Below are 15,608 nucleotides of genomic sequence, written 5' to 3'. Positions count from 1 at the left end.
GGAAGGCTTTTTTTTACTGTCCTTAATTTTGTATTTATTCTTACTTTGTTTAATTAAATTTTCATCTGCAGGGTTTTCATTTCTTATCCCATGGATGCCCAGTTTATCTATAGGTTTTTGGTGGAGGATGGATGTTTCTTGGAGAATTTAGTCCCATATTCCTTATTTATTTAAGTTTTCACAGTGGGAAAGATTTCAGTGGATTGGAGAGGCAAGAGAGGTTTTTTTCTGCAAGAGCAGAAAAAGGAAGTTCCTGCTCTGAAGAATCACAGAATCATAGAAGGGTTTGGGGTGTAAGGGATCTTAAAGCACATCTCATTCCACCCCCTGGCATGTGCAGGGACACCTTCCACTATCCCAGGTTGCTCCAAGCCCTGTCCAGCGTGGCCCGCGACACTTCCAGGAACGGGGAGAGCTTAAGCTAGACCAAGTTGGTGGGCCAGATGCACAGTGGTGGGTGAGGAGGGAAGGTAATGGAAATAAACTCTGCAGTGATTGAGATTACTTGGTAGGAGGGAAGTGTGGTGGAACAAGCAAGTCAGGATGGTAGTGTGGTATCCATGGGCTCACTGTGTATGGAATGGATGTTTTGGGACAGAATTGACTTTGGCCAACTCCCAGACACCTACCTGCTCCACTTGCTCCCCTCCTGTGGCATGTGGGAAAATGGAAGAATGGAATTGTGGGTAGAGATAAAGGAATTTAACAGGTCAAGCAAAAGCCACTTGCACAAAAAGTAAAATCAGGAATTCAGTCACCACATCCTGTCAGCAGGCAGAAGATTGGCTATTTCTGGGGTCTCCATGTGCACAGTATTCGCCTGGAAGACAAATACTGTGACCAGAAATGTCCTTCCATCCTCCTGCTTTTATAAAGCTTTTATTTGCTGAGCACGGCCTTCTGTGGTATGGAATATCCCTTTGATCAGTTTGGAAAGACTGTCCTGGCTGTGTCTCTTCCCAGTTTCTTGTCCATCCCCAAATTGCTGTCCATCCCAAGCCTGCTAGGGGGTGCACAGCAAGAGAAGAGAAAATCTGGATGTCGTGGGAGCTCTCCTCAAAACATGGGTGTATGATCAGCAGTCTCCTCAAAATCCCAAACACGACATGACATAGGGCTACTGTGAAGGACATCGACTCCATCCCACCTGAAAGGATGAAATGGAACTTGGGAAGGAGATGGAGACAGCCTTGTGTCATGTGTCTGGTGCTGCAGTCACCTGGTAGATACTCTTCCAATAGGCTTTGCTCACTTACTGTTCTCTAACAAATGTCTTTCCTTTATTTTCCAACTATCTCCAAAAAAATTAATGAAGTGGAGTTCTCTTGCCCTCTCGTTTCACTTAAGGATTCCAACATTGACATTCTACAATGCACCATCTTCTTTCTCCCAGAACCTCTTTTACCCTAACAAAGTAGTCCATTTGCCTGAGGTTTTGTAGAGACAATAGTTTGGAGAAGAATCCTCACTGCAAAATTTTGAAGAAATGTGACCAGGATTTGATGGAAGAAGGTGAATGGGCTATGTCCAGTATAGTGATGGAAAACACCTGGTGCAGTTCAGAAACCAAGTATGGAAGAAAGAGCTCTTCCTTGGAACACCACCAGTGCAAGGTTGCAGGGATCACTGAGAGCCAAGAGAAGTCTCTTGATGTGCCCACGGGGAAAAGTTGCGCCAAGAGGAGCAAAGGGGCTTCTGACAGCCAGGGACCTTGAGGCTGTTGGAGCTGCTCCTCATCCAGACTCACCATCTGCAGCATGAGTTGCATTTTGCTGCCCTGTTCATCCTTGAACTCCTGCGATTTATGAAGAATCTGTGACAAGAACAAGAGTTCTGGAAATGCTGGCTGTCACCCCAGGAATGAAGGTGACTGGTGGCCATCCCTGAGTGCAGCCCAGGCTGGTAGGAAAGTGTTGCACACCAGGATTGCTATGCTAAGTACATACAAAATCCATGGATTTAGGATATGAATTACAACTTCAAGCAAATTCCTGGCAAGAATCAGTGGAAGACCTTTTAGGAATTTCAGAGTCCAAAGAGCAGAGGTGGCAGTGAGTGCTGGACAGAACAGATCAGGAAGTGAAGATGGTGCTGGGCAAGTTGCCAACATCAGCCAAACCTGGTGCCTTGGAGTCCCGTGCAGAACTGTCTTTGTGCCTGTCTCCTGTACTGGAGACCCACCACAGCAGCCCCAGAATTTCTATGTGAGGCACAAACTTTCACAGAGGTCTGTCCTAGACATAGAATCATTGGATTATTTAGATTGGAAAAGGCCCTCAAGATCATCAAGTCCGACCATAAATCTGAGGTAGCCAAGCCCAGCACTGACCCAGATCTGGCCATTGCCAGGTGCAGTCCAGGAAGCCACCTGGGGGTAGCTTTTAGGGGGCTGTACCAAGAACATCCATCAGATGAAGCTCTGGACAGACAAGAGCAGTGTCACGTTCACAACACAGCAGAGCATAATTGATCCAGGAGGTTCTGGAATGCATTGAGGATAAACTCTTCCAAGTGAGAGAGGAGCCAGCAAGGAGAGGAGCTGTGCTGGACCTTGTGCTCACCAACAAGGACGACTTGGTAGGGAGTGAGAAGCTCAAGGGCAGCCTGGGCTGAGTGAATGGAATTGTGGATTCAGGATCCTCAGGGAAACAAGGAGGGCACAGTGAGCCCTGGGATTCAGGATGCATCTTCAGGGATCTCCTTGGTTGAGTCTCATGGGATAAAGCCCTGGAGGGAAGAGGGGTCCATGAGACCTTGTTCATATTTAAGGATCACCCCCAAGGTCAGGAGTGACACATCCCAAGCACGAGGAATTTGGACAAAAACTCCAGGAGGCCTGTGAGGGTGAACAAGGAGCTCCTGGACAAACTCAAAGAGTGTGGAAGTAAAGACAGGCAGCCTAGGAGGAATACAGAGACATTGTCTGAGCAGCCAGGGATCAGGTTAGGAAACCTGAAACCCTGGTAGAGTTAAGTCTGGCCAGGGACATCAAGGGCAACAGAAAAGCTTCTATAGGTACATTGGTGATAAAAGGAAGACTGGGAAAAATGTGGGCCTTCTCCAGAAGGAAATGGAACACCTGCTTACCCAGGACATGGAGAAGTCTGAGGTTCGCAGTGTTTGTGCCCCAGTCTTCATTGGAAAGTGACCCAGTCACACTGCCAGAGTTGCAGGGGCAAAGGCAGGGACTGAGAGAAGGAGGAACCATCCACACCAGGAGAACCACAGAATTCCAGAATCTTTAAGGTTGGAAAAGCCCTCCAAGGTCATCAAATCAAACCTGTGTAATTGAGTCCAACCTGTGACTGATAACCACCTTGCCACTCAGCCCAGAGCACTGAGTGCCACATTCAGGCATTCCTTGGACACCTGCAGGTATGGGAACTGTATCATCTCCCTGGGAAAACCGTTCCTTCAATGCCTGACCACCCCTTCCAGGAAGAAATTCCTCCTGATGTCCAACCTGAGACTTTCCTGGTACAACTTGATGCCATTTTCTCATGTCCTGTTCTTGTTCCCTAGGAGCAGAGCCTGACCTCCCCTGGCTGCCCCCTCCTATCAGGGAGTTGTGGAGAGCTAGAGGGTCCCCCTGAGCCTCCTTTTCTCCAGGCTGAGCCTCTCAGCTCTCTTGTCCATTCCTAAGAGGTCTTATGCTCTATACTCTTCACCAGCTCTGTTCCTTTCTCTGGGCTTGAGAAGATAAAGTATCTTCTACTGGAGTATCTTAAATACTTCATTAAAGGAGTATTTAAGGAATATGAAGGTGCACAGGTCTGTGGGACCTGATGAGATGCATCTATGGATCCTGAGGGAACTGGCAGAGGAAGTTCCTAAGCCACTCTCCATCACATTTGAGAAGTTGTGGCAGTTCAGTGAAGTTCCCACTGACTGGAAAATGGGAAATTTGACCCCATTTTTCAAAAGAGAAGTAAGGCAGATGCAGTACACTACAGGCCAATCAGTCATACTGGTGTCTGTGTGCAAGATCATGGAGAAGATCCTTCTGGAAGCTATGTTAAGGCACTTGGAAAATAAAAGGTGATTGGTGACAACCAACATAGCTTCTCTGAAGGAAAATTGTACCTGACAAATGTGGTGGCCTTGTATGACAAGGTGACAGTGCTAATAGGTGCAGCAGAGCAACTGACATCTTCCAGCTGGACTGTGCAAAGCATTTGACACTGTCCTGCAGGACAGCCTTGTCTCAAAACTGGAGACCCAGATCTGATGGGTGGAACACTCACTGGATAAGGAACTGGCTGGATGGTGGCACTCAAAGGGTTGTGGTCTGCAGCTGTAGACAAGTATGTCCGAGTGGAGACCAGTGACAAGTGGTGCCCCAAGGGTCAGTGTTGGGACCAGTGCTGTCTTTGTCAATGACATGGACAAGTGGGATTGAGGCACCCTCAGCACAGTGCTGACAGTGAGATGTTTGGTGGGGTGACATGCCGGAGGAAAGGGATGGGGCATCCAGAGGGACCTGGATGGGCTGGAGAGGTGGGATCATGTGAACCTCATGAAGTTCAACAAGGCCAAGGATGAGATCCTGCCCCTGAGTTGGGGTGACCTCCAGCACAACTCTAGGCTGGGGGATGAATGGAGCAGCCCTGAAGAGAAGGACCTGGGGTTGTTGGTGGATGAGAAGCTCAATAGGTGTGACTCCATCAGTGATGAGGGAAAGCTGACCAATGTCATTTTTCTAGACTTCTGTAACCATTCGACATGGTTCTCCCCTAGTATCCTTCTCTTCTTTGGAGAGATGGGTTTAACGGGCGGACTGTCAGGTGGATAAGGAATTGGATGGTCACATCCAGGCAGTTTGGTCAATGGCTCAGAGTCCCAGTGGACATTAATGACAGGGATATCCCTCACGGATCTGTACTGGGATCAGTAGTGTCCCTCGGGTCTGTACTGGAACCAGTGTTATATAATGTCTTCATTAATGACAAATGAAGGGATCTAGGGCACCCTGAGCAGGTTTGTAGGTGACACTGAGCAGAGGGGGCAGGGACACCCTTGAAGGAGAGAGTCACTGAGAGGGACCTGGACAAACTCAGAAGTGGCCCATGGGAAACTCAGGAGGTTTAATAAGGCCAAGTTCCAGGTGCTGCAGCTGGGTCAGGGTGACCCTGGGATGGATCCAGGCTGGGGGTGAACAGATGGAGCAGCCCTGGGAGAATGACCTGGGGGTGTTGGTGGGTGAGACCTGGATATGCCTCAGCCCAGGAACTCCCCAAGCCCTTGGCTGATCCCCCAGTGTGGGCAGCAAGGGAGGGGGGTTCTGCCCTTATGCCCCAATCAGGTGAGACACCACCTGCAGAGCTGCCTCCACCCCTGGGACCCAACAGCAGTAGAAGGATGTTGAGCTGCTGGAGCAAGTTCAGAGGAGGCCATGGAGATGCTCAGAAGGCTGGAGTCCCTCTGCTCTGGAGCCAGGCTGGGAGAGTTGGGAATGTTTAGCCTGGAGAGAGATGCTCCAGGGGAAGAGAAGGTTCCAGGGAGACCTTAGAGCCCCTTCCAGTGCCTAAAGGGGCTCCAGGAGAGCTGGAGAAGGACTTTGGACAAGGCATGGAGGGACAGGACAAGGGGGAATGGCTTCCCACTGCTAGAGGAAAGGGTTAGATCAGATATTGGGAAGGAATTGTTCCCTGTGAGGGTGGGGAGGCCCTGGCCCAGGCTGCCAGAGAAGCTGTGGCTGCCCCATGCCTGAAAGTGTCCAAGGTCAGGTTGGACAGGGCTTGGAGCAACCTGGGATAGTGGGAGGTGCCCCTGCCCATGACACAGTGGTGGAATGAGATGATCTTTAATGTCCCTTCCCACCCAAACCATCTTGGGATTCTATTAATCGAGATCTAAGGACTGTCCACAGAATAAATCCAGGGGCAGAGGTGAACCAGGGCCACCCACAACAGCCCAGGCCAGGGCTGAACGCTCAAGCTTGGGCTCATGTGGAGCTCATGGGCCATGAGTGTGTGAGGAGGTCCCAGGAGGCTAGTCAGGGCAATTCAGGTGTATTAATGGACCCTGCCAGTTTGTTCAGTGCTTGGCTGGTCAGACATTGGAAGGGGCTGCCCAGGGAGCTGGTGGAGGCACCATCCCTGGAGTTGTTTAAAGGGTGTCTGGATCTCGCTGGGTGATGTGATTTTATGGGGTGTTTATGGGGTTACAGTGGCAGTATGAAATGGACTTCGATGGATGATCTTGAAGGTCTTTTTCAACCATGATGATTCTAAGGGAGGTGGGACCCAACCCAGACCCTGGATCAAGACTCTGTTGGTGGGACTGCAAAGAAGGGGAAAAAGGCAGGGATTCACTGGGGGTGTGTAACTCTGGAGCAGCTGGGAGCAGGGAGCTGCTCCTCATTGCTGCTCATCCATCTCTTGGCAAAGGGTGAGACAGCAGGAAGAGTTTTCCTGGCATTGAGGAGGTTGTTAAACAGAGAAAAGTTGGATGCTCTGAGGTTGAATTTCCATGGATCTGCAGCTGAGCAGGAATCCCAGCACGTGGTGCTGTGCTGATAGGAGAGCAGTGAGGGAGGTTTAGGGGGTTTAACTGTAAACCCAGGAATGTACTGGTTTGGGCAGTAAAATCATAATCTTTGAGGTTGAAAAAGCCTCTGAGATAATGGAGTAAATATTCCCCAGCACTGCCAAGGCCACCGTTAATCATATCCCCTAAGTGCCATATGCACGTGATTTTTTTAAATCTCTCCAGGACTGGTGACTCCACCACTGTCATGGGCAGCTGTGCCAGGGCTGGACAACTCTTTTGGGGAAGAAATTTTTCCTACTGTCCAACCTTAACCTCAGTCTGCCCTGGCTGGCTCATCACAGTGACATTAAGTTACAGAGAAATTCCTGCTCTCTGGGGCAGGAATTGCTTCTGGGAGCAACAGGTTGGATGTCTGTTGTCAGGATCAACCTCTCTGTGTTTCGCAGGGATCCATGGAGAAAGCAGTGAAGGGGAGGTGAGGAAAGCCCTGTGTGCAGGCAGATGCCTTCTAGAGCCTCCTGGAGAGCTACATGAATGCATCAACTGGGGTTTTTTCTTCTCCTCCCATTATATCAGGCAAAGAGTTCTCTCCCTCCTTCTCCACAGGGATCCCATCACTGTTGGCACCATCTCTTGCTTAAACCATTTGTCTAATGAGCCTTGGGGGAGGCAAAAAATTCTCTCAGCTGAAACATCACATTTTCTACATTGGAGCAGTTAAATCAGGATCTGGGGTTTACCTATTCCCTGCTTAGGAAGTCTGTAGCCAAGTGTGCAGCTCTCCAGGGCGGATGAGATCCCTAAGGATTCATCAGCAGGTAAAATACAATACTTGAGAAACCTTCCCAGGCCATGGAGCCCAGGGTTCTCTGTGACTCCATGGGAATCACATCCACTTGTCGTCTCACCCCACTGCCCTCAGTAGTATGGCATCTTTTGGCCCCAAATGTTGTTTCCACCCTGAACTCTGGCTGAACCAGGCTGGAGATGGAGTAACAGGGATGGAGACATCCCATTTCAATCTGGAACAAAGAAGCTACTCAGGGAACTGCTGGGGTTTCCAGGAGGCCTCCAGCTTAGATTAATTTCTTTCCAGGTGCTTTGTCTGCTCCTCCAGGAAGGGAAGATGCCACCGTAAGGGTTTCTGGTGTGGGAGGAAATGTGCTGGAACTCATGTACAAGCCTTGAGCAATAACTTGGGAAGGGAACTGAGCTATTCCTGCCAAGCAGGGCTCAGAGGCAGCTGTGGAGGTACTTGGTAGGTCTGTGTGCAATCAGATATCCCCTCAATCTGCTGTACTTTGGTGGAATTTGAGATACTTGTTTTTAAGGCTTCTGGCTTGGCCTGGGCATGAGTGTGGGAGGTTGTCCCTATGGATTGACCCTGGAAGCAGCTGGTGTGTCTGGCACTTAGAGGCTTATGGAGCTCAGCCTCTGGAGCACACAGACACTCCACAGGGATGGGATAAGGGCTGTCAGCACTCTGGGAGCTGCTGGAAGCAGCTGGAGGAAGGAGCAGCTGGCTTAGGTTGGAGGCTCTCAGGGAGCACCAGGGATGTCGAGAGCACGAGAACAGGGGTGACACTTTGGGGTGTTTAAGGGACAGCTCTTGCCTCGGGAGGGAACAGGACATGGGCTGCCTTGGCCAACTCTTCCACCTGTCTAACAGGAACACTTGGCATGAGAATTCCTGGGTCAACCTGCCTGTCAGCTCCAACAACTGCCAGGGAGAGGGAGGGAAGGAAGGCCAGGTTGGACAGGGCCTGGAACAAGCTGGAAGGCGTCCTTATGCATGGCAGGGGATGGAATGGGATGGGCTTTAAGGTCCCTTCTGAGCCAAACCCTTCTGGGATTCCATGGCTATGTGGTTCCTGCTTTCCTGCTTGCTCCCTGTCACTCCTCTCCAGAGCCAGCACAGGGCTGCCCTTCCAGCAGGAGGGAGCTGCCCAGCTGCCTCTTGATCTCCAGAGTAGGCTGTGGTATGAAGAGGTTTTTCCCCTATGGGCTGCTCAGAGGATGGGGTGGCTTTGGGGTCCATCCCATCTGGCCCAAACTACAGAGCATAGATCAGCCCGCTGGGCCCAAGGGGAGCAGAGGTGAGGCTGGAGGCTCTGCCATCCAAAAGGATTTGGCCTGAGGAGCACTGGAGAGATGAGGGTGAGGGAGGTCAAACTGAGTATGGAAGAAGAGACGAGGAGACACAACTCATTAATAACCTTCATTTAATCCTTCATGACATTGGAAAATGTAGAAATGTCACAGACTCATTCACAGTACTGGTAACATTTGCAAAGCTGTGCAAAGCCCTTGATGTCGAGTACAAGACAATGACTTCATACTTTTTTAATATAAAATAAATGTTTAGAAATAACAGCTGTTATTGCTAATTAATCCCTGAGTTCTCTCCATCCATCAGATGCTCCCTGCTATAAGCAGTGCCTGCTCCTCTGCCCTGAAGCTCCCTGGGCTCTCGTGCAGAGTCTGGCCCTGCAGGCTGACCACGGCTCGCAGGGAGATTTTCTGTGGAGGGAAGGCAAAGGGAGTCCCTGTGAGTGGCTCCTTCACTGCCTTGGCACTGGGAAGTTCAGTGGCCAGAGGAAGCACCAAAGATTTTTGTGAACACCAACAGATCAGCTCAGAACCATGTGCCTGGCTCCTAGCTGTGCTCTGGACTGGCTCCATCATTTGCCTTGTCCTGGAGAAAAAGTCCCCTGTGCCTGTGACAGGACTGGAAGTGAAGTCAGTCAGGGCCAGTCAAGGCTAGTTAAAGCCAGGCTGATGCTGGAGCTGTGGTAACACAGCAGGGACAGACTCTATGGGGGTCACTTAGAGCTGCTCAAGGGTCTCCAGCCCTGGTGACTGATCCATGCCAGGTTAATGGCTGGATCACCTTAAAGGTCTTCCCCAACCAAAACGATTCCATGATCCCATAAAATCTAAGGCTGCCCTGCTGCACCACACTGGGCTATTCAGAAACAGAGAACGTTAACTTCATTTTACCTGGAAGTCCCGGATGTAGGTGAGGAAGAAGCTGAGGAAGGAGAATGCCAGCGACCACTCAGAGACGGTGCTGATGATGTGGGGGGTGTAGCCCTATGTTACAGAGGGGAAATAAAATCTGTGTGAAAACTGCTCTGGAACCTGCAGTGGCATAAGGATGGCTTGTGACTTGTGACATCCCATGTGAGATCTTGCATCCAGAACTATTCCCACTGGAGACCAAAATCCCTTATTGTATCTGGAATCTCTGAGAATGAAGTGCTGAAGAATGACCAGGAAAACACCATCCAACTGGGATGATGCCCACTAGGAATTTAATATGCACTTAGAAAACCTGAAGGCTTAATCCAGAGCTTAACTAACAAAGAGCAGGGAGGTTCAAGGCCCTCCTCAAGAGGCAGGAGGGATTAATTTAGAGTTACACTTGAAGATCCAACAGTTTTGTGCAATCAGAATTTCAGCAAGTGCTGGCACAGGGTGCCCAGAGCAGCTGTGGCTGCCCCATGCCTGGAAGTGTCCAAGGCCAGGTTGGACAGGGCTTGGAGCAACCTGGGATAGTGGGAGGTGTCCCTGCCCATGGCAGGGGATGGGACTGGATGGGCTTTAAGGTCCCTTCCAACCCACCCCAGTCTGGGATCCCACAATTCCAAGGAGCTGCTGGCTGGTTCGGTTGGCACAGCTCTCTGCTCTCCCATCCCAGTCTGTGTTGTGACCCTGTAGGAAGTTCCCACCTGTCCCTCCAAATCCAGCTGAATTTGGTCTCCATTTCCCCTCCCCCCAATCACTTACTCTTTCCTGGGGGTCCCAATGCAGTTTCTGCACCAGATTCTGTCCATACAATCCACTGTACAACACAACCGAGGACACAAACACTGAGGGAAGAGGTTAAGGAAGATTCAAAGCCAAGAATGAGGAACATGGAACTTGCAGACTGTGTTGAGCTGAGGCTATGAGGTCTCAGCCAGAGGAGCAGTAATGGTGCCATGGACCGTTCACATTGTGCCCTTCAACCCGTAGCTTGTCCCAGCCCACTGGTTATTGTCTCATGAAAAGGTTAATTTGAACCTAAACCCATTATTTCTGTTCTCTGTGTGCTGCCTCTCATTATTCCTCTGATCTAACACAGCGCTCTCATGAAAGTGTTTAAGCTATGATCAGATGTGCACACTTACTGAGCATTGTAATTTAATTTTACTGGTATTTCCCACCCTAATAAGAGTCTGGATCTCTTTCTCTGATGGCTTGTCAATGTCTCAACTACCTTGCATTCTTGCTGTGGGCCACAGGTTGCAATTCTGTATCACCTGCAGCAAAGAGGATTTCTGGCTTTTCTGTTTCCCTCTTAGTCAGGGTTTGAGAAGTGCTTTGGATTTCACGCCATCTGACAATGATCCCCCATTTAATGCACGACTTAGATCCTTCTGGAGTGTTTGATGTCACTTCTTCAACATCTTACAGAGGGAAGGTACCCAAAAAAGTGCTCCTGCTACACAACAAATGGAACACAGATATTTAATTTATAGACAACCCGATTTTCATAGGATTAAGATATTAAATTCTTCAGTGGTTAATGAGATTAAACATGAAGAGCCTCCTGATGTGAAAAATTAATTTTGGTAGTGAACAAGGCTGGACTTCCTAGCACAAACATGGCCTTAAGAACCCAGACTTCCGAAGCTTATTCAAAAATGGATGTAAGTGGTTTAGCAGCTCTGGTTACTGATTGGACCACAGACACCCAATTTTCTGCTTAATTGAACTGGGCAGCTCTAGGAGCTATTTGTTATCTGCCTGAGTTCCTGCTGCAGTGGGAAGAATTTAATCATTGTGATACAAAAATAACTGGTTCCCATTCCCCCCCCTGCCCTGCCATTACAGTGAGTTATCAACTGCCTTGCTCTGGGCTGGCAGTTCTGCTGTTACACTCCACCACAGGACCAGGAGTATTTTCATGGATTTGGAGAATTATTTAAGTTGGAAAAGACCTCTGAGGTTGAGTCCAGTTGTTCCCCAAGGCCAAGGCCACCACAAACCCACATCCCCAAGTGCCACATCCACATGCCTTTTAAATCTCTCCAGGGATGGTGACTCCACCACTGCCCTGGGCAGCTGTGCCAGTGCCTGACCAACCTTTCTAGGAAGAAATTTTCCCCCCTATCCAAACTGAACCTCCCTTGACACAGCTTGAGGCTGTTTCCTCTTGTCCTGGCCCTTGCTCCCCAGCAGCAGAGCACAATCCCATCCTGGCTGTCCCCTCCTGTCAGGGAGTTGTGCAGAGCCAGAAAGCCCACTCTGAGACTCCTTTTCTCCAGGCTGAGCCCCCCAGCTGCTCCCTCAGCCATTCCTGGTGCCCCAGACCCTTTCCCAGCTCCATTTCCCTTCCCTGGACATGCTCCAGCCTCTCAGTGTCTCTCTTGTCAGGAGGGGCCCAGAGCTGTCCCCAGGACCAGAGCTGCCCCAGCAGAGCCAGCACAGGGAATGGGCACTGCTGTGACCCCAGAGCTGACAAAAAATACATTTCCTTCTGTCTTCCAGTACCTGTTACAACATTTAACCCAAGCCCACAGACTTCTCCCTTTCCCCATCTTTCCCTTATTACATTATGAGCTGTTAATTTAGAACAATAATTTCCCTTTTCTTCCTCTTTCATTGTTATATATGTACACATCATTACTTCTACAACTTCCCTATAATTTTGATTAGTCTACATTGGCACAAAAACCTCTACAAATCTGAGGTTTGTGGGCTTTTGGCGTCTGTAAGAGGAACGTAACTTGCAGCAGATCATATTGTTCATAGAACATATTTTAGTTTCACCAGTTTGGTTCCTTCCTATTCAAAGCTGAAAATCTTGATTGCTAATACCAAAAATTTCTGTTAAATACAACAATTCTCCAAGTTTCTTGGATGATTTCCTTGCTGTCTGCCAAGGCCCCTCAGCAGGTGAAGGTCCTTCATGACGGATAACAAGCCTATGCCCCACTGTCCCTGCTCCTCTGACTACTTCAGATTCTATAATCCTGCAGCAGCAGGGATGGGAGCCCAGTGAAATGCTCCAACCTTGGGAAATGGGACATACGGTTTAGTGTTGCTATTGTCTGCCAGCCTGGAAATACGTGGGATTGGTGGGGATTAAATCAGTGGCCTGGATAGAGCTGCAAGTGGGACAGTGTTTAAGCAATGGGTTTTGCATCTTGTGTCTCTGGAATTCAGGAAGTTTGTGTTATTGTCCTGTTTGACACAAAAACTGAGTTTAATTTTCAAATCCAATTTCCAAGTCCATTGTGGTGAGCAGGGGAACTATTCTGGTGCAGTTTCCTGACTGTTTCAATGATTTGGGAGAGGAAAAAGGCCTCTGTTTCTGAGTGAGTTTGCCCACATTTGTTATATAAATATAAGGATAAATGTTCCAGAATGGATTCCCACTGAGAGAGGGCAGCACTAGAAGGTTCCTTCAACACAAACCATTCTGTGCTTCTCTCTTTCTCTAAACCCCACAGCTGCTTCCAGCACTTGGAATTCAGAGCTAAAGGGGGTGATGGACTCTGATGCCGAGGGAATGCCAGTCAGAAATATCTTGTCTTTTGAACTGCAGGATGGGCAGGGAGGAGATCAGAGGTCAAAGTTCCCCCCTGACTCACCCTTGAAATGTGCTCCAGACTTGTCTCCCTGGCAAGTGCCAGCACATCATCCCTGTTCCAGAGCCAGCTGGCACAGCCTTGCTCCACATGGTCTGTTTTCCTCTTGTGCTACATTCTGGGTTTCTTTTTCAGTTGTATCCTAATCTAACACTCTGCACCATATTGGTCCTCAGGAACACACTTTTATTTCTTACCTGTTTTTTTCCCCCATTGAAACCACCCATCCTTTAAGCACACTTCCCTTTGGCCCCATATTTCTCAATTTAGTGAGACCTCTTAATTTTCCTATTTTCAGACTCTGGTGTGCAGTAGGAAAGGGGTGGAGAAAGGGTAGTAACTGTCCCTCTTACCTTTTTTTAATATCCAGGGGGGAATATTAAAAGTATTAAAGGGATTAACCATTTTCCCTGAAATTCCCAGGCTGGAATACAGAACAGGGCACTCTATAGGGTGTACAATCAAGGATGACAGGCCTCTTGTGGCACATGGTGGTGGTTCAGTTCAAGTAGGTGTAACTCCTGTAGAGACTGCTGGGTTTTGGTGCCACTGCCCAGGCAAAGGATACTGCTCAAGATGCTGGAACAGCTCCAGAGGAACACGGCCAGGCGGGTCCAGAAGATGTCTTTGCTGTGCACTTCTGGCTGCATCAGGTAGGACAGGATGGTCTGAACCAGCATGTAAATGGACCCCACCCCAAAGGTCAGGCAGGCTCCCAGCACGTGGATGTAGTACAGGATGCATTTCTAAGGAAAGAAAGTGCTGCCTGTGAAAACTTGGTTTCATTTTCTTCTGTAAACCTCTGCCATCTACCCCTCAGTGACCTTCTCCCATTCTGAGCTAAGCAGTTCTGGACTGTGCCAGTCCTCAAGAGACTTTTTTTGGAAGCCCCATTGGAAGATGTCTGGAAGCCAGAACCTGCCAGCCTCTGGAATTTCTGCTTTTGTTAAGTTCTTGTGATGTTGTTAAAGGTCACAGTTGAACCTTCAGTACAGGAATTTGTGAGAGCTCTTCTCATAAATGGACAATATCACAGGAATTGGGTGAGAGAATCCCTGCAGGTGGGCAGGGAGTGGGAGAGACAATATTTCTACCCCAAGAACCTGTGCATCTATGAAAGATTATGTAATACAGGACAAATACAACACATTTCTAGCATCCAATTTTGGATTAAAAATAATGAGGTTTTGCATTTCTCTGAATTAATTCCGGTTTGAATAACAATTGTTTATCAAATTAGTATCTTGGAATACTCTGAAGGAACAGGGTTCAATCAAGCAGCAATACTTAAAAACACCACCAGGAGAACCAAGTGTCAAATAGCAAAAATAACTAAAACCAGAAGATATTCTAAAAAATCCAACCCAACTAAAATTTTATTATTAAAATATGTGTGTGAAAACCGACGTGTGTTCAGCCCTTTCCTCTCATCCCCAGCTTAGCACATGAGCCAGAGACAGGGAACAGCAAGTGTCATCTGACCTGTTGCACCAGCCAAGGCCTGGCAGCCTCCCTGCACCCCAATTGTGCAGATGTTTCCTTCCCTAAAACATGAGGTTCTCTGTGTATCTTACTGAGTAACTCTTAAGATCAAGCTTTTCCTTGTGCACTTTCTGTGCACAAACGAATTTTAAGTGCTGCATCCACAGTGAGAATTTCTATTTAAGAAATAGGCAGGTTGCAAAGGTGTGTGCTCCAAAATCATGTGCTGTGCAGGGAGGTGTCAGCAGAGAGAAATTCTCTATTTTTACACTTTGGGGTCTTCAGTAACCAGTGGATTTCAGGGCAATATGCAAGAGCATCACTTCCAACTTTTGTTTTGCTCAAGATTAAACGATACACGAACTGTTACCAAATTAACTTGCACCTCCTGGGTTTTGACTGTTGTGAAATGCAAAGAAAGTAGAAAAACTCTTTATTGAGGGCAGTGGAGGGAAATCATGGAGTTGAGCAGAGCCTGGAGGATTCTTCTTGGTGGGTGTGGAATGGGAGGCTGGGACCTCTGAGAGCTCTAGAAAATAGTAAATAGATTGAGGCCTCCAAAAGAAAAATGCCTAGAATGAGAGTGCTGAGGTTTCTAAGACAGGGGCTGCTGAAGCACTTGAGAAGCTGTGCTAGGGAAAAGGTGGAGCTTTCCAAGAACTTTTCCTCTTTGGTTTTCCCTGTCCCTAATCCAGCAGGAGCCCGCGGTGACACTGCAGCCTGTGGTGGCTACAGGCACCACAACAGAGCCCCAGAATCCACCAGGTAATTAATGTGCTAAGGCTGGCAATTATACAATCACCTGGCAAATAAAGCCAATGATGGGGACCTGCTCATGGTGTGATGGGTGAGAATATCAGATTTGGGTTTTTTGGAGTGGAAAGTATTGGGGAGAAGAAAAAATAGAGACCTGGGATGGAGAAAATCAGAAGAATTAATGTTGCAGAATTTTCAAGAATTTGAGAAGGTTTGAAGCAAAATCTACCCAAGAGGGCA

General features: G+C 48.5%; 1 protein-coding gene and 1 long non-coding RNA gene across 3 annotated transcripts in view; one reads left to right on the top strand and one right to left on the bottom strand.

Annotated features, from left to right (window-relative positions):
• Positions 1-709: 709 nt before the first annotated feature.
• Positions 710-14,366, top strand: LOC137462632 (uncharacterized). The gene is made up of 2 exons (XR_010993738.1): positions 710-7,310; positions 13,554-14,366. It is a non-coding gene; the product is annotated as an uncharacterized lncRNA (long non-coding RNA).
• Positions 8,698-15,608, bottom strand: part of DRAM2 (DNA damage regulated autophagy modulator 2) — a 146,839-nt gene continuing 139,928 nt past the window's right edge. The window contains exons 6-9 of one of the 2 annotated variants that reach the window (XM_068173195.1): positions 13,699-13,876; positions 10,282-10,364; positions 9,493-9,585; positions 8,698-9,012 (exon numbers count right to left, since the gene is read on the bottom strand). In XM_068173195.1, the coding sequence (XP_068029296.1) occupies positions 8,905-9,012; positions 9,493-9,585; positions 10,282-10,364; positions 13,699-13,876 (462 nt within the window). In that variant the 3' untranslated portion in view covers positions 8,698-8,904. Of the gene's footprint in view, positions 9,013-9,492; positions 9,586-10,223; positions 10,365-13,698; positions 13,877-15,608 lie in introns of those variants that run through there. The other variant, XM_068173196.1, reaches the window with a different exon arrangement.

The sequence above is a fragment of the Anomalospiza imberbis genome, chromosome 26 (assembly GCF_031753505.1).
Source record: "Anomalospiza imberbis isolate Cuckoo-Finch-1a 21T00152 chromosome 26, ASM3175350v1, whole genome shotgun sequence".
Classification (NCBI taxonomy): Eukaryota; Metazoa; Chordata; class Aves; order Passeriformes; family Viduidae; genus Anomalospiza; species Anomalospiza imberbis.
This window is presented reverse-complemented; position numbering and strand designations above follow the sequence as displayed.